General features: G+C 37.9%; 1 protein-coding gene across 1 annotated transcript in view; it reads right to left on the reverse strand.

Moving 5' to 3' along the window:
* LOC108527246 (transcriptional activator ptaB-like) overlaps nucleotides 1-18689 on the reverse strand; it is a 359382-nt gene that overhangs the window by 63582 nt on the left and 277111 nt on the right. Inside the window, exon 3 of the mRNA XM_017868403.1 lies at nucleotides 3013-3081. Within this exon, the coding sequence (XP_017723892.1) occupies nucleotides 3013-3081 (69 nt within the window). The remainder of the gene's footprint in view (nucleotides 1-3012; nucleotides 3082-18689) is intronic.

Below are 18689 nucleotides of genomic sequence, written 5' to 3' on the forward strand. Positions count from 1 at the left end.
AAAAAAAAAAATGTTCTGCAGATGCCAGAAGTCAAAGGAGAACATAGAAACTGGAATCTGGGATTGACTTGGCAGTTATGCTTTCAACCTTAGGCTGAGAATTTGTGCAGGTAATTTTCAAAGACTGAAGCCAATAAGCTTATTTAGTGCAAACACAAAAGACAAAGGTTCTTCTTATAAACACAAATTTAAAAGGGGTGGATTAGAGTATGAGTAACAAAGAAGAATAATTATTCTGCGTGGAATAGGGGGGTAAAAGGATTGCTACCCACCAGGCCAGCTCAGAGAACAAATCTCAGAGTTTTCAGCAGCTGCAAGGCTGTGATCCTGTAAATATTCACACATTTCTAAAACAAACGCCACTGTTCCAACAACAAAAGAATGAAGTGCATATACAACAGTAGGTGCACCATTCAGAGAACAGCTGAAAAGCTGTTAGAAAAACAGAGACCATACCAGGCAGTCCAAGAGACGGCATTTAATACAGGGAACTAGTTACAAGTGTGTTGTGAGAGCTAAAATGTCAACAGGTGAGGGAAGCTGCTACCTCCCTTAGGGCTGAGGGGTCAAAGGGGATTGTCTCTAGAGTCTAGAAAACAGAATTGTCTCACAGGAGCTGGTCTACCCAGACCATAGAGAGATGCTACCCAAAAGCAGACCGAGACGGAAATAAATATCTTGGTTTTGTTCTTCCTATCTCTTTCCTAAGTCCCACCAAGTTCTCGCATTAAGAAAACCTATTTGGCTGTCAGTTAGCAGGGGAGTCCAGGAAGGTAGATGTCAAGGGATGGGCATTGAATGGATCTGCAAGCAAAAGAGCAAAGGTCCAGCACAATAGGCAAATGCCAAGGAACCTAAAGGAATATAAAGAACCGTATCACTCCTTTTGTTTAGAATAAAAGGGAACCCTCAATCCCAAAAAGATGACACCAATATTAGTTTTAGACAGAGTACCATTTGAAAATACCACCCAGTTATGTCCCACAATGAAAAGTTAAAAGTCCCCCAATATAACCACAGTTCTTCCAATATGTGAGAGGATAAAAAGGAAACCCACTTTTAGTACCTATTCCACTCTTGAATTTCACAGACCCGTAAGTATTCAAAGAGAAAACATTGGGAAATATACACAAAATGATCAACGCTTCAATTTGCCTAGAATATTTAAAATGACACAAATACCATCCAATATGTTTATACTTTTATAAAAATAAGTTAATTTTATGAAGGACTACCCTGTCTTCACTTTTCTCATTTCATTGCATCATGTGAAGAGCTTTCGAGGACCAGCACAGATTCACAAAAGATAATATTAGATTATCTCACTGGGAAGTTCCCAAAAGGATCTTATTGATTTGTAAAATTAAATAAATTCTGAGAAAAGAACATAGAATTCTAGAACAACTGAATTCATATAATCTTGAACAGTATATTCTCCAAGTCTCGCTCTTCTTAGATTGTAAAGATTAAATTAAAACATCTGCTAGGACTTTTTCAGAGTGGTGAAGAGATGAGTCGTGACTTGCTCAATTCAGTCCCTAGAAAGTCTGAGAACAGAAATCAGAAATACTACCAACTTATAACCAACTGTGCATTTTCAGGTTATGTCCACTCTAGGAAGTAAATGAAACTTGAATAGTCAAAGCAATTTCTGTTTACTGGGGCCACTGCCCCTCTTTTGTGCCACCCGCTTTTTCAGTTCACAGTCGTCAAGTAATACGTCCTTTTAAGTTACCAGAACCTATAGCATCCACACAAAGCTAATGCCAATGGAGGCAAATTCATCATGTCAACTTCTTCTTTTTACCAACCAATTCAATGTCAAAATAGGTACTAAGATAAAATATTGCATAGTGGTGGAATTTATTCTTCTCATTAATTTTCTTTACCATTGTTTTATTGACAAATGGCAATTTGTAATTGCAAAAAGTTTAAAAGTTTAAAAAGAGCATACAGAAAGAGTTCTTACATCATGCTGCTATTGCAGTAAGTTAGCACCAATGCTAAATTTTGACAAAAGTTAATAAGAGTGAGGAGTAAATATAAATTATTTATCATGTACCTTCTTAAAATTACTGCAGAAGCTGAAGTGACCTGAAAAGTCACTTGGTTAGAGATAATTCTAACCAAAAGACAAATGAGAGTTGTTTTCTTCTTTGTCTCATAAATAGTAGGTGATTTGAATGCATATCCTACTCAGCTTTTAGAGTCCAAAGTTAGTGTTCTCTCATCATGTGGCTTCAGAAAGCAGAAGACCACTCAGAAGCCCACATGGTCACAGTGTGTCGCCTGTAAAAATGCTCACTAACAGAAAAGATCTGTTTTCTTTACACAGATATAACATCACTCTGCTGGCTTAACTTACCCTTTAGGCAAATAACATTCAGTATTAATTGACCTGAGTAGAGGTTGTTAATGAGCCTGAATAACTAGGTAAAAAAGTAATTCTTCGTAAAATTATTCAAAGAATTAATATTCAAAGAATTATTCATGTCTTTTCTTAATATATTGGTACATAACCTCAGAGAGACACCAGGTACCACACAGTTCCATGCAAATACACATGGGTGCCTATACAATTTTCTGGAATAAAAGGAACGGAAGAGAAAATTTTGTCAAAGAAAACAAGGCAAACTTAACTTTCAATATTTGCTGGATTAATTTTATCTATGCTCTTCACTGTGGAGGGCTTTGAACATGGAAACTCAGCATCTTCCAAGCTCCTGCCTTCCTGTCACCATCACCTTCACACAGCCCTGACCTTAAACTTGACGCAGATGATGAATGAACTGCACAGCCCTTTGTCAAGAGAGGCCACATTTGAGGTGAGAATAGATAAGAGCCCAAAAGCTTCCATACTTGCCCAGAAAAAGAAAGAAAGAGAGAAAGAGAGAGAGAGAGAGAGAGAGAGAGAAAGACAAGAAGAGAAAAGAGAAAAGAAAAGAAAGAATTGAGTTCAAGCACACTTCAATGAAAACAAGCATGTCAAGTTTCTTAAAAAGAGCCTATTACCTGATGTGGCTGTGAACTGGACCATCTGCTACAGGAAGGAGCACCTGAAGACTTGTTGGCTGAAGTTCTCTGAGGAGAAAAAAAAATTCCTGCTGTCATAAAAGAGGAATACACTTTATGTTTCTCTAAACAAATTATTTACGCAGTGTCTACAGTTCCAAAAATGAACACATCTTAAATTCTGTCTGAACTTAATCCTTCCCTTTTATTTCTTTGAAAACATCCTCCTCAGCAAATATAGTAATATGGATACTAGAGTCAAAATGCATGCATCTAAGTCTCAGTTTGTATAAGTTATTTGATGTGGTACAAGTCACCCAAGCTCTCTGTTTTTTCTTCTGTGACATTGGAGTAATATTTATTTATTTATTTATGTTTTATTATTATTATTATTATTATTTGCGATGGAGGCTCGCTCTATTGCCAGGCTGGAGTACATTGGTGCAATCTCTGATCTTGGCTCACTGCAACCTCCACCTTTCGGGTTCAAGTGATTCCTCTCCCTCAGCTTCCCAAGTTGCTGGGACTACAGGTGCATACCACCATGTCTGTTCTTTGTTGTTGTTTTATTTTAGTGGAGGCGGGGTTTCACCATGTTGGGCAGGATGATCTAGATCTCCTGACCTCATGATCCTCCCGCCTCGGCTCCCAAAGTGCTGGGATTACAGGCATGAGCCACTGTACCTGGACGGAATAATAATTTTTATATCATAGGATTTTTGTGAGGCTCAAATATAATTAGATATGAAGTACTTTGTAAAGATCTATGCACATATAAAGTATTAATTCACTTCAGGAGGCCAAGACAGGTGGATCACGAAGTCAGTAGATTGAGACCATCCTGGCTAACACGGTGAAATCGCATCTCAACTAAAAATACAAAAAATCAGTCGGGCATAGTGGCACATGCCTGTAGTCCCAGCTACTTGGGTGGCTGAGGCAGGAGAATTGCTTGAACCCGGGAGGCAGAGGTTACAGTGAACCGAGACCACGCCACTGCACTCCAGCCTGGGCAACAGAGTGAGACTCCCTCTCAAAAAAAAAAAAGAAAGAAAGAAAGAAAGAATTAATTCAACAAGCAGAAAATAAGCCACATTATGGTAAGTTTCCACTTGAAACAAAGCTGGTATACAAATGTGCAAGTTAATAAATGAGGTTATTTGAGAGTCAGTAATTTTTGTTATAAAGAGATCCTTCATGTTTGGAAAGACCTGACTACGTCATTGCTACCCCCTGTGGGCTTGTAAAATGCCACAAGCTTATGTAGACAAGCTCATCCAAAACCATTGTTGACACCATTGTTCGGTGTCTGCTTCCATCATAGAGACCAGAAAGCTGACTACTCACTTTCTCAGCATACCATCTCTCTAGGAATGGTAACATGGCACAGCTCTGGCCAATGAGACATAATTCTTCTGGGGGGAGTTCTAGAAAACTCTTTCTTTTCCTGGTGAAAGGGAAAGGAGAAGGCATGTACCATCCCATCACTCTTCTCCCTCTCTAAATGCAGATTTGCCACATAGAGCTAGAGCAATCATTCTGTAACCATGAGGAAAAAGCCAAGAGCAGAGCAGACAGGCTGCCCCTAATCTTGTTGACCAGCTGAAGCAGAGCTTCAGGCTGCTGCCTAAATCCTCCTTGTGTAAATGACCATAATCACATTTTCTGTTACTTGCAGAGTTTAATGATATACTCTCCTCTCTCATTCAAATTAGGAGTCAAATTATAGGAATTTGATTCATCAGAAACTTGTGGGTCCTTTAGGCAGAAAGAACAGAATGACAGAGGCATGAAGATGTGAAAGCGCTTGGTGTGCTTGGAAAATGATCAAGAGACCAGTAACGTACTGCCAATTTTTGTATTCACCATCACTGTGTTCCATCTGCCTTTCAGGATTCCTATGTAATTCTGTGCTGGCCTTTGCTGATTCTGACAGCTTTCTTGAAACTCCGCCACAGAGAGGTTGGCATGGTGGCTAAATGCTGTGTTCTGCCGGCTTGATTCAACTTTCCTCTAGCATCCGCCCATCTGAGAAGGCAGGGCTGGGTTTAACTGTCAGGCCTTCCCAATCCCTCCCTTCGCCACTGAGGCTAATGAGATTGGACCCTAGAAGAAAGTGTGAGAAAGTATTGTGGTTTTTAATGCAGATAAAGGAAGAACTAACAAAGTAGTCGCTAGAAGTTAAACCAAAAGCTTAACCATATTTCATTAGTGAGACACAATAGGAATGAACTTCAGATGTATCAGAATCTACCGCTAAATGATCATGTACCTTCTCTGATATTCATCTTCCTAATTGTGAAATAAGGTTAAATTAAATGGTCCTCAGGCTAATTAACCCAGTCCCAAATCTGTACAATGTAATGATTCTACACCTTTAGAGTGTTTAAATGATTACTAATATAGTGGCAACACTGAATTTCCATGGAAAGGTTATATTCCTTTCCATATTGTTTTTAAAAATACCAAAGAAATGTGTTCTTAAACCTCAGTTAACTAGACAATGTTAATAATTCAAAATAGCCCCTTAACTGCATATTTTAACAGATTCCAGCTTCCCTGAATTTTTAGAAAGAGACTGTCAACTGGTTTTCCAGCCCAATAATCTGGGCTTTAGCGAAGACTCTCTAAGTCTCCCTAAATCATAAGATTTTGGAATTCACTATCAGACTAATTTTTGAGGCATCATGCTTTGAGAACATATCTCATCATTGTTTAAAGCCACAATATGAATTTTTGAAATTGTAACTATAAATTTTACCTTCACTGTCAGAAAAACAAAGCTTTGGCTTTTTTAAAAAATCAAGATAAAAGTATGGTAATCAAAGTCAAGATACAAGCGCTGACATTCAAAACATATTTTAAAGAAAAGTGAGATGTGTGGCCTGCAGCATATGATCCAAGTTATCAAGTAATCTTGAAACGGGAAGGGCAAAAGATGGGCACTTGTGGATTTGATTGCAATAGTAACTCAATATGAAATGCACATCTGTCTCTCCTAAGAAGTGTCACAATACTTCCATGCCCACACGTAACTTTTTCCCAAAGGTCACACTGCATTTCAGCACTGACTCAAGTATAATCAACTTCATAATGGTAATTGCATCTACTGCCATTCACACACTTCATGTCCTTTCTAGTGCGAAGGAAAAATGTACGAGGCAGTAATTTAACAACAAAATAACTGATCAACATTAATTACAAATTTAAGGACATAATGTCCAGAATTGTGTGGTGTCTCTCATGGACGTGATTGTTAAAAAATCAATCACATATCACAAATCATAGTATCTGGTTGGGTTTCCGTGATGTGTTTTTGGAAAAACCAACAAACAAAAAAACTAGCCATAATATGCATAATATGTGGTTTGGGTGTCAGCTTAGACAAAAATAAAATTACCTGACAAACTAGCTAAGCAATTGTTCATATCCTAATTTTACTCCTACTAGTGTTCTTAGCAGCCAGTGGTTAATCAAAGAGCAGTACCCAGATCAGAATAATGAGTCATGCTGGTGAAAAATGCAAATTATCTGACCCCAGGAATTTACAAATCTCTGGGAGTAGGATCCAGCAATTTACATTTTTAAGAGGCTCTTCAATTGATTCACACTAAATTTTAGGAGCAGGGGAAAATTCCAGAGTAATCCCAACACATCCTTCTACAGCCACATGTATTCACTGAAGGACAAGGTCCCAAGGATATTATTGATAACAATTTTCTCTAAGCAGATACATTGAACACTCAAACTCCAGAGAAGTATTTCAGGAAATTGTGGAAAGTCACTTGGGAAAAAAAGAATCTGATTTTTAATCTACTGATATAGATTGAACCTTGAACCACAACCCAATTAAATGGTTGAGTAAGGGCTTTAGTTTAGATACCCCAGCCCCCACCACCTCTCTGGAAAACCCCTAATATCAAGAATGGCTGCTGCCCTTCAGATCTGTTTCCAACACATCCGTGCTTACCCCTTATCAAAATTCTTATCACACTGTCTTATAATTGCCTTCTAAATGCAGCTCCCTCTTTAGAGTACACATTCACAAACCTATGGTAAGGGGTGGGAGTGCCAGCTGGGGCTGGGTCTTATTTACTCCTGTAACCAGGCATGCCTGTACCTGGAATTTAGTAAGTTCCCAATGAACATCAAACTAATTAATTAACAGCTTCAGTAAACAACCCTATTTACCTTTGGCACATATCAACAGGAGACAGCTTCAACAGGGACAGTGGTGATGGAAATGGCATTCTTGAGGGCAACTATGCATTAAAAATGGTGAAACTGGAGAGCCCCCATAGCTTCTGTAATTTCTTAGTAAGTGTAGCACCATTGGCTTAGACTTCAAAATATTAGCATGGGGAGCTCTGTAATATGGCTTCTTAGAAAATATAATTTGCTAAAGTTGCTAGGGTAAGAAATAAGGAAAATGACAGTCGCCACTTTAAAGTCGACAGCATTGGTTAATGGGCACGTGTTGTACCTCATGAGAAGCCTCAGGAATACTGTGGAATAACTTTGAAAGAACTAAATGATCTGCAAAAGCTAGCAGGAGCTAGAAATCAAAGAAATATTGAGACTAAAATGTTTACCCTACTTTGGTTATTCTCTTTCCCTTCCTGGGGCTGGTAAAACTCATGGAAATCCAAGTACTTTATATCATAAAGGGAGGAATACAAGAGTAAGACAGGGTAGAACATTTTGGTGACAAAGCATGCAGAGAGTGCTATTAGGAAGATCCTTTTTAACAGGGTGTTCTGTTAAACAAAGGAAAAAGAGGAAGTGTTGTGCAGAAGCCTGGAACACAGATCAAATCCAAAGGCAATTTAGAGTTGAGGAACAATGCCAGCTGCTGCAGGGAGACTGCCAGCCAACCAGGCAGCCGCTGTACTCCATCCCACAACTGTCCTTTGCTTGGCTAGCTTCTCCCAAATCTAGTTGCCAATCACCATAAGATAAGGAACCTTGGGAACACGTAAATTTTTCAGTAACTGGAGTTTTTCCTGGTATTACTGCATTAAGCCTTAAGCATATTTGAAGAAAATGAAAACCAATAAATAGTGTTGAAAGGTGCCAATTGAACATCTGCATTTAACATCTTAGCATAAAAAGTCATTGACAAATATGATCCAGGATCCAACATGGTTTGCTCAGGCAAACTGAACTCTGGATGGCAGACATAAGTTTTGGGATTTTAATTTCAGGTGGAAAAACATATTTCCAACTCCAATGAAGTGAATCATGCAAGAAACGAGACAAAAAGAGCAAATGACCTAGACAGCAGTGACATTTTAAATAAGCAAGATACGGATAGCTGACTTAAAAATTATTCTTCCAGGATAAGAGACTTTGTTAACAATAAGTACAAGACTCTATCCATGTATACCTAAATAATAAGTAGCTACACAAACCACAAGTACTCATACTAGGCAAACTAAGAAAAAGGAAACTGATAAAGAAAAAGAAGGTGGAGCGAAGTTCTGGACTTTTTCAACTTTGCCATTAAAAGAATGACACGATTTCCTCATTAGAGCTGTGATATTCTGGAACAAATATTCCAATATGTGTTGCTATACCAATAAATCTTCAGCATTTATTGAGAACCTATGCCGTTAGTGTCCAGGACATACATAATAAACGTTCTATACCCTCCCCATCTTTTATAAACATAATTATGAACCAATTTCCCTCATTTTAATAATAAATTATTGAGCTCAGTTATGAAACGCAAGAACTCTAGATTCATTTCACTCAGCCAAGGAGTTTCATCACATTCTTACATTATGGAGACTCGTCCAACAATTGGGAAAGAAATGCTACATAAAAGCTGACCTAAATCTTTCTAGTTTTAATAAAGCCCCAGATCATTAAAGCTTTGACAAGCAGCTCGCATATTCTTTATCTCTTTCTAATGCCAAGCATCCTTTGGCATTTTTTTCATGATTAAATCAATCCATTCTATTTAACCTTTCTCAGTGAGCCTTAGTTTCCAGCCTTTCAGCCATTTCACTGCCCTTGTCTGGACCGCCTCTGAAATCTCCATGTTCCTCCTTCTGAAATCTAAAGTTGGACCAGTTACTCACTGTGCCTCATTCCAATACAAAATGCAAAATAAAATAAATCTAAGCTAGCCTCAGCACAAATATAAAAGGGAGAAAATCTCAATACAATTGACCAGTAAAGATTGATTTAGTTACTATATTCAGTAGGCTTTGCCTCTTGGTTTTATTTATTTTCCAGTGAGAGAGAAGAAATAAATGAGTCTTATTTAAGGAGACCTAACAAAGCCTTTGTGCTTTGCTTATAAAAAGCAGATGTGGAATAACAGAGACTCCATCTTCCTCTAGGAGTTAAAATATGGCACATATTTACTGAAATCCAAATGTTCCTTGCAGAGTTTTTATTTGCTTGTTCTTTGAACCCCACTTCACTTTAACTTTACAACAATTTTGTTCCATATCTAGTATCTGCAAGGTACTCTGTTGGCAACAGGGGTTACAAGGATGATGGGATTCTCCTCTGAGAGGTTTTTACCTCCTCCTCCTCTTCCTCCTCCCACTCCGCCCCAAAGAACAAGTAAGCCTAACGTCATCAGTCTTCATCCCATTACCCTATCATATTTTTTTCACAGAACCTATCACTGTTAGAAATGATCTTGTTTGCATATTTGTTTTATTTGACATTGTTCATGCCCTACATGAGACTCTAACTACCAGGAGACAAGGGTTACTCTTTTTTTAACCATCACTTTTACCAGTATCAGTGTCTCAGTATATATGAGATGAATGAAATAATGAATGAAGAGACTCAGTTCTTACCCTCAAAGAGGTTACAGTTAAGTGAGGGAGGTTAATACATACATAACTCTACTATAAGGAAGAATATGTAATTACTAAGAGCATATAATTGCTCTAATTCTTAAGTATTATGGATGCACTGTGAGAGATTAAGCCCATTTGGGAGATTCTAGAAAGACTGTGGTCAAGATGTGGCAGTCATTGTACTTAGCTATTTTAAGTGTACAGTTAGCTAGAATCCATATGCCAAGACCATAGCATATGCAGGCTGTGCATGTTGTATACTGCATGAGGGAGTCATTCATAACATAAAAAAAATTACACGTTGGTATATTACAACACTCTTCCAGTAGATGTAAAGTGTCTTACTGTAATAAAATTGGCATATTAGAACAATTGTCCAACCAGTGGAAGTAAAATATCTTGGGAAGGGTACCTTTTTCTCATTTACAAAAAGGTGCCCTGTGGGCTATCAATGGTCTTACATGTGCAGGGTTGACTTTTGACACATGTAAGACGTTAGGGCCAACTTTCTAGCCTTGGGCTTTCAGTGTCCTAGGCCAGAGGGAAGAAGTAAAGGCTAAGAGGTTTCATCACAGAGACTGCTTTAAACAACCAGAATGTGGGAGCCGGGCTCTAAGGTGGCCTCCAATGACCCCTGCTTTCTGGTATTCACACCTCTTTGTAGGCCCCTCCCATATTATTTGAACAATAAAATACAGTAAAAATGATAGTATGTCATTTCCTAGACTAGGATAGAAGAGACTAGGGTTTTCACCTTGAGTATGCTCTCTCTTAAATCATTTACTCTTGGAAAAGCTACCACGTGGGTGCTCTATGAGGAGTCCCATATGGTGAGGAATTGAAGTCTTCTATAAACAACGATATGCATGAGCTTAAAAGCCCGTCAAGCCTTCTGAGACTGTAGCACTAGCTAATGGCTTGACTGTAGCTGTAAAAGAGACACTGGGCTGGAGCCACCTACCCAGACTACACTCAGAAACTATGTAAGATAACGTTGCTTAAGGCTGCTAATTCTTAAGGTAATTTGTTATCTACAGCAATAGATAACTCACGCGCTTTACTAGCAGAAACACTATTCACCTTTAGCTATGATACAAGTAAAAGTCTGTAGAAAGTATATAACATCCAGTGAATCATTCCTAGGAGAGAGAAAGACATTATTCTTTTGAAACATAGAAAACAGGAGTTTCAGGATTTTTCCCCCTTTAGGTCTTTGGTGAAAAATTAATTCCCTGAATTTTCACATTGTTATTTAACATGTCTTGCAGTCACTTTCTTCAAGGAGACAGAACCAGCCATAAGTCCCGGAAGACATGAGCACAAGGTAACCTCCAGCTCCCTTTCTGCACAAAACTAAAAAGAGCGAACAGGATGCTCAGCAAATAAATAAGCTTCCTGTTATTAACTCAACTTGATCTTGCTGCATCTTACAAAAATGAACCTCCTTACTTTAGCTACAGGGCTCAATCTGCCAGACCATGTCTCAGAGAATCAGAAATCCTCCTCTACCAGTTCCATAGCAGGGCAGTGTAGGGACTCCTGCTTTCAAGCTAAGAAGAGAAGGTGAGGCATACATAGCATCCATAAGGAAAGCTTGAGCTGACTCACTATTTCCCGAACTGTGTTATACAGAAATTGAACCCACAGAATGGACTACTGGAATATGGCTCTTTGGTCAGTTTCAGGCAATACTACACTTTCTAAATGTTCCAATTCAGGACTCAGCAAAATTTTTCTTTAAGGGGTCCTAGAGTAAATATTTTAGGCTTTATGAGCCATATGATCTCTTTGACAATTATTCAAATTTGCAGCCATAAACAATATGCAAACAAATGAGTGTGGCTGTATTCCAATAAAACTTTATTTGCAAAATCATTCTTGGGTCAGATGTGGCCCACAGGTTGCTGTTTATAGAGTGTTCTTATCTCTCTCTGGTATGTTGGGGTAAGAGGAAAGCAGGAAAGCTAACACAGAGGACACTGCTCTCTTGAGGAATTTTAGCATATAAAAGACACTGAGAATTTCTGATTCAAAGACCTATTCATGGATCAATCTGTTAAACCCAGGTTCCCAATGTTATTTGTCCAGGGAACCTATTTACTTATCTTCTTCCCTCTTTATCTCAACTTATTTACTTATTGAATACCTGTTAAACACCCCAGGAATCTGGTCTTCCTTAGAACACACCTGAGTAAATGAGTTATCCAAGTTGTAGTACACATCAGCCTGTCTGAAAAATTTGACCCCAAATCTTCAGAGTACTGGTTTGGAACTTGGAGTATCAATGAACACTTTAAGTAATACCTTAACTTTCTTACAGAGGATAGTTCCAAAGATAGAAAACTTAAAAAGTGTTTGATTTGCGACTTGTTTATGGAAGATTGATTGAGTGACTGCTTGCCACATTTTCCTAGGCCTACTCCCACTTGAGAACTGGTCACTACTTTTGAAACTTGTGATGTAAAAATCATCATATTGGATCACTACCTCCAGAAAATGTCAAGACACTAGCATATCTAGAATTTAAAACTTAAAGTTGGGATGGGCACAGTGGCTTATACATATAATTCCAGCACTTTAGGAGGCCAAAGTGAGAGGATGACTCGAGGCCAGGAGTTTGAAACCATCCTGAGCAACATAGCAAGACGTCGCCTCTACCAAAAAAAATAATAATAATAATAATTAATATTAGCTGGGCATAGTGGTGCACACCTATAGTTCCAGCTACTCAGGAGGCTGAGGAAACAAAACTTCTTGAGCCCAGGAATCTGAGGCTGCCATGAGCCATGACAATGCCACTTTCCTTCCACCTGGGTAACAGAGTGAGAACCTGTCTCCAAAAAAATATAAATAAACAAAAAAAAAACAAACTCAAAGTTGATTCCACTGACTGAATTTGTGAATTGAAGATTTTCTAGCAAGTGTTTTGGAAACTTGTAAGACACACGTAGTGGTGTCAGGCATTGTCAGAGTTCTTTTAAACAAAAGAAATCTTGAATTTCCTCATTAGTCACCCATGATTACAGACAATGGTTGCCAAGCAAACCAATTCTGGTACAATGTGGGAGTTGACTACACCAGGGTATTAATACCAGGGGGCAGGTATTGGAGGCCATTTGGAGGCTGCCCACCATATAAGTTATATGAAAAGAAATCTGGGAACATTTTGTTTCTTCTAGATCTGAGACTAATTATGTGGCATTAATCAAGTCATTTCTGCTCATCTATAAATTGAGAAGGTTGAACTAAAGTCAAATTTTCCAGGAATACATGAGTCTTTAAATATTCATATATCACATTATATACTTTCAAGGTGTTTTCATAATACCGCTGTCATACACAGGACCACGTTAAATGGGCCACAGTCTAGCTAGAACACAGTTTCTGGGAATGGAGCTGCCCCTAACCAGAATTCCAACCCAATCACATTTTCCTCAAAGCCATATGAATTCTCAGGAGGGTCAGACTTCCCTGGACTTAAATGCTACCAATGCACTATAATCCACAAAGCCTTTCAAAGATTGAAAGTGGTGGAGGCATTTGCTGAATTTTAAGTGTGGTTTAATTAACACCCCATGAAATTGGAGATCCTTCTTTCTATCCCTGATCACAAAGAGACATGAAACTCCCAAGAAGTTTTCCCCTATAAGAACACATCCAGAGACACTGTGCAGCCCTCCACTGTTACCCTGGGATTTTCTCCCGCCTCTTTACCTGCAGCATAAAATGAAGTGGGAGGACCAACTTCTCCTCTGCAAAAGTAGCAACAGATTCCCCCTCAGTTGCAATGAGCTCCCCAACCACTGGCAGTTGTAACATGGCTCCAACTTGACCATTTGGCTGTGAGTACCAAGGAGAGCATAGCCACGGCCCCAGCAATGAATCATCCTCCATACTGTCAGGTACAAACTGCCCTCAGCGCACATGCTTCTCAAGGTGGGTGTCCTTACAGGTAGAAAACATTTAAATTCTTGCTCTGTGACTGAATGGAGTATGCCAGAGAGAGCACATATATGACTTTTCTTGAAAATGATCACATAGCTAATCTTTGTGGGCATCAATGGTATGGAAAAGTTTGAAAAGTACATCAATTTTTCCCCCAAAGAAACGAAAGATTTTATAATTATCAAAAGAAGGAACAACTTACTTCTATACAACTTCATCTAAAAAAGCAACTGTATATCCTTAAAATACTCATTAGTAAATTGGGGGAAAGTTAATTATTTCAAATACAGACTTCTGTTTTGAAGAATCTTGTTGCCACCTACATAATTTGAAACTGAAAAAAAAAAAAAAAAAACATGGAGGAGTGACATGAAGTAGAGAATTGAGCCTAATTTTTGGAGAATAAGATTTAGGACCAGGACATGTAAAAGCAGTCACAAGCATTAAATGGAAAAAAAAAAAAAAAAAAAAAAAAAAGGGCTGCTCAGTGCAATGTGTATATTTAAGTGGAATGAATTCCAAGAAATTGTGGAAAGGCTGCCCTCTTCAGACACACTATTTTTTTTTTTCCATTTTAAGTTGCTATAGATTTTTCTATATACATTTCTGAGAAAAATTGAAGGTGGTGTAAAATATTTTCATATTTTATACAGAGCTTTATTCTAGTATGTAAAAGTCAAACAAGTATGTGGAAAAATGTTATTAAGTACCTGGTTTGCCTGCCCGGACTTGCCTTGAGTATGTATCTTATAAGTATTCCACACAGCTCTTGAAGCATTTAAGCAAGCTTTAGAATCCTGAGTAGTAATTAATTAATGGAGCTGTCTGGGGCCAAAATGTTTACCTCAACTGTCACGTACCTAAGTACATTCAGAATAACCACCTGAATTCACAATAATTGGCTTTCATGTCATTAGAATTTTTAATAGATATGATGAACTCTATACTTATTACCCACAAAACTCTTGTTTTCTGTTTTATTCCTGTCATTTTCAACAACCTGAAATGACAATTAAGAGAGTTCTGTCATAAAGGTAGACATTGTGCATATTTGGGAACTTTGAGAGGCACTAATTCTGCTGTCAGCTGAGTTTCCTTTAAAAAGGCAGGTGGTAGAGAGAACCAGAGGGGAAAACTTCATTTGAGACACAATATGTTTCTCCGTATTTCCTGATCTTTTCTTTCAAATGTTTACTTTTCAATGACCAAACTAAAAAAAGATAGATTCCAAAAAAAATCCCCAAAACAAAATTTTAATTCTTTATAGTCTATCCAAAGCAAAACTGAGCAAAAAAAATAAAATAAAAAAATAAAAAGAAAAAAACAAATCAAAAACCGCCACCAGTGTATTGTCTTCTGCAAGAAAGATAGGAAGAAATTTACTTTGCAAGATAGCCTCTTTTGCTTTATAACTACAATGGAAAGAGAAGGTATATAAGATGCTAATAAACAGAGGTCATTGGGAAGGGAAATTCTAAACATGTTTGAGAAACAGTTGTTTATGAAAATCATATTAGAGTTTGTATGAAAATAGTGTGTGCAACAATAATTGTTGATTTACATAATACTTGGCTATGTAATACACATGTGCATTTGTGCAGACGTAGTATAGAACTTGTTTATAATTTGAGGTGACTGGGCTCAAAATAAACACATGCCAGAGTGTTTCTTCTCTCGCTTTTAATATTCAGTTTCGTGTATAATTGATAGACTAAAATTTTTATGATGGTTAAAATAAGAGTGAATAAATTATGAGGATTTAAAATATCATCCATCTGCCAGGAATACTCAGTTTTTCTTTGAATGGATACTTAACTGCCATTCTTGAAGACCCTCTAGCAGATTAAAAATTTCTTTGGGTTCTTGTGCTCCCAAATTACTTAGGTCTAAAACTAAGATTCGTAAAGAACCAGACTTCAAACATGACCCCATGTTTTATATTTATGCATAGCTTAAATTCATAGCATTTGGGCAGAAAAGCCAGCACAGCACCAACTGCTGAGCTTAGACTGTACCTATATACCAGGGTAAAATGAGGGAATTCCAAATGGAGCCAAGAGAAGGTACTTTCTACTCTACGAGTAAGGCTGCGAGGTAAAAAGAAGTTAATCACATGTGCCATAACTTCTGGGAATTCAAATATAAGCAGATTTGCTTACATAATTAAAATTCTGTGAAATTATATTTTGAACATGTATTCAAATACAACTGCTACATATGTTTATAACATTATAAACTTGTAAAGTTCATATATAATATAAATTTAAGTAATATCAATTGTATATTATTATATAGGTAATATATAGTATATATTTGTATAATATATACAATATGTTATATATATAAACATGTGTATGTGTATTACTTAGATTTATATATCATAAACACAAGAATATATTTACTTGTGTGTATAATACACAAGTACGTCAGTTTCCCCTTATTTGTGTCTTCACTCCCATCCCCATCCGCTGTCAACCACAATGTGGAAATATTACATAAAATAAGATATTTTCAGAGAGAGAGAGAGAGACCACATTCACATAATTTTTATTATAGTATAATGTTTTAATTGTTCAATTTTATTACTAGTTATTATTCATCTCTCCTGTACCAAATTTACAAATTAAACTTTGTCATAGGTGTGCATGTATAGGAGAAAACAATATATATATATATATGGTTTGATATTATTTATGGTTTCAGGTATCCACTGGGGCTTTTGGAATATATCCCCTGTAGATAAGGGGGACTACTATATTTATCATGTACTACATATGTGTTATATATTACACATAAAATATAACATATCTCACTTTATATATGCATGTTAGATAATTATAATGCAAGCCATGTTATATAATGTTACATTTTATACTACATATTATGTTGCTGCATATGCATACATACAAAACCCCATGTGATATTTCAGAGATTTCTAAAAGTTATCATAATTGTATGCAATTTCTACCTTCCACTAGGACACTAGAATATAACCCCTTTTATAAAAGATGATGCCATTGTTACCTGTTCTTCTCACCAGAGCACTTCACAAGCTTTCCTGCTCCCGCAAACATGATCTTATCTCTAATACTGCACTCAGGAACTTGATCCTCTTTCAGATCTAAAACCAATTAATTTGTTTATTGATATTGGCTATTTTGTCCTCGTTCTACTGGTTATTTTAATTACAACTTTGTGGGCTAATTATTGATGTCTCTATCATAAGTTGAAATGAAAGAGCACGTTAGCCAGGATGTGTGAAAAGACAGTTCATGGTTAATGCCGGGACAAGACTGCTTGGTGGGCAGGTGGGTACTGTAACTACTGAACCGCACAGCCTCTCCCGGTTTTCTGTGGTTTGATTAGCAAATATTATGAGGCACCAGATGATTCTTCAGATATCAGTACAATCCTTTTAAAAGGCCTTTGAAACCTCTTCTTCCCTCATATGCACATTAAACAAGCAGCATTCACACCAACTTCCCCTCACAGACTGGCCATTATGAGCTACTGTTTCCATAGCACAGACACATGCCAGGGGAAAACCCCACATTCAGCAGGGTTGTTTTTGGTGATAAACTGGTAAAATCAAGAGGAGAAAAAAATAACAGGGCCAGAGCCCGAGCAATGCATAGTCATTTTTTCCCACATGAGCAAAATGTTCATAAAAACAAATGGTGCATACTGCCAATATGGCAGAATTCAGGCATGGGTTTGTCTTTATCATCACTTACAAAACTATGGTAGAAAAAGGAAGATGTCCAATGTGACATCCTTACATGTTTTGCTGTGTACTTCTTGGCTTTGTTAGTGAGCAGGCAGGAGTGGCCCTTTCTCAAGGAAAACCTCCCATTTCACGGCATGAGTGGGGACATACATGAGCGACAGTTGTGTTTGTGAAAGCACATGTGGTTCTAGGCATATACATTCCCTTCCATCACCCAAGGGGAAACTATTCCAGTCTGGATACAGAGAAAAGTCCCACAGCTGTGCATGGAAGAGAACAGCCAGGAGGTTTCCCGAAAGCATCAGCCCTATCTTTTTTCTTTTTTTTTTTTTTTTTTTTTTTTTTTGAGACAGAGTCTCGCTCTGTCGCCCAGGCTGGAGTGCAGTGGCCGGATCTCAGCTCACTGCAAGCTCCGCCTCCCAGGTTTATGTCATTCTCCTGCCTCAGCCTCCCGAGTAGCTGGGACTATAGGCGCCCGCCACTTCGCCCGGCTAGTTTTTTGTATTTTTTAGTAGAGACGGGGTTTCACCATGTTAGCCAGGATGGTCTCGATCTCCTGACCTCGTGATCCACCCGTCTCGGCCTCCCAAAGCGCTGGGATTACAGGCTTGAGCCACCGCGCCCGGCCCCTATCTTTTAGCTTGCTGCTCCAGGATCTCCCATGGCTGTGCCAGGCCTGAGGTCCACGCAGAATGTTAGACTCAGAATACTGGAGCTAGAAATATCTGTAATGAGCATCTGTTGAGTGGCTTGTCTAGTTCCCATTCTCACATTTTTTTTTATAACAACAGCAGATTCCTTTGAAAAACTCCTCCACCCTCACTACATAGCAATTCAGGGGCCTTGTCCTCCAGATGACCCAAGCCTGCCAGGCAGTTTCCTTACCAAAAATTTGGATCTTGAATAGAATAGCCCCAAAGGCAACTAGAGGTGATTCATCCTGACCGAGGTTCCCTGGAAAGACCATTTATCAGCTGCTATAACTGTCCTAGATCCCTGGAGCTTCCCTGGTTGTTGCCTTTTCCAAGCACTGAAGGCTCATTTTTTAAATTTTAATTATAGAATCTACAATATATCCATCCATAAATTTCATTTTGCTTGGGTTAGCCAGGGTTTGCTTCTGTTAGCTTGAAACCATAACTGGTATAGACCATTACCAATTATCTTATATCCAATTTATTTGC

This window comes from Rhinopithecus bieti, unplaced genomic scaffold (assembly GCF_001698545.2).
Source record: "Rhinopithecus bieti isolate Rb0 unplaced genomic scaffold, ASM169854v2 scaffold_60, whole genome shotgun sequence".
NCBI classification, from domain to species: Eukaryota; Metazoa; Chordata; class Mammalia; order Primates; family Cercopithecidae; genus Rhinopithecus; species Rhinopithecus bieti.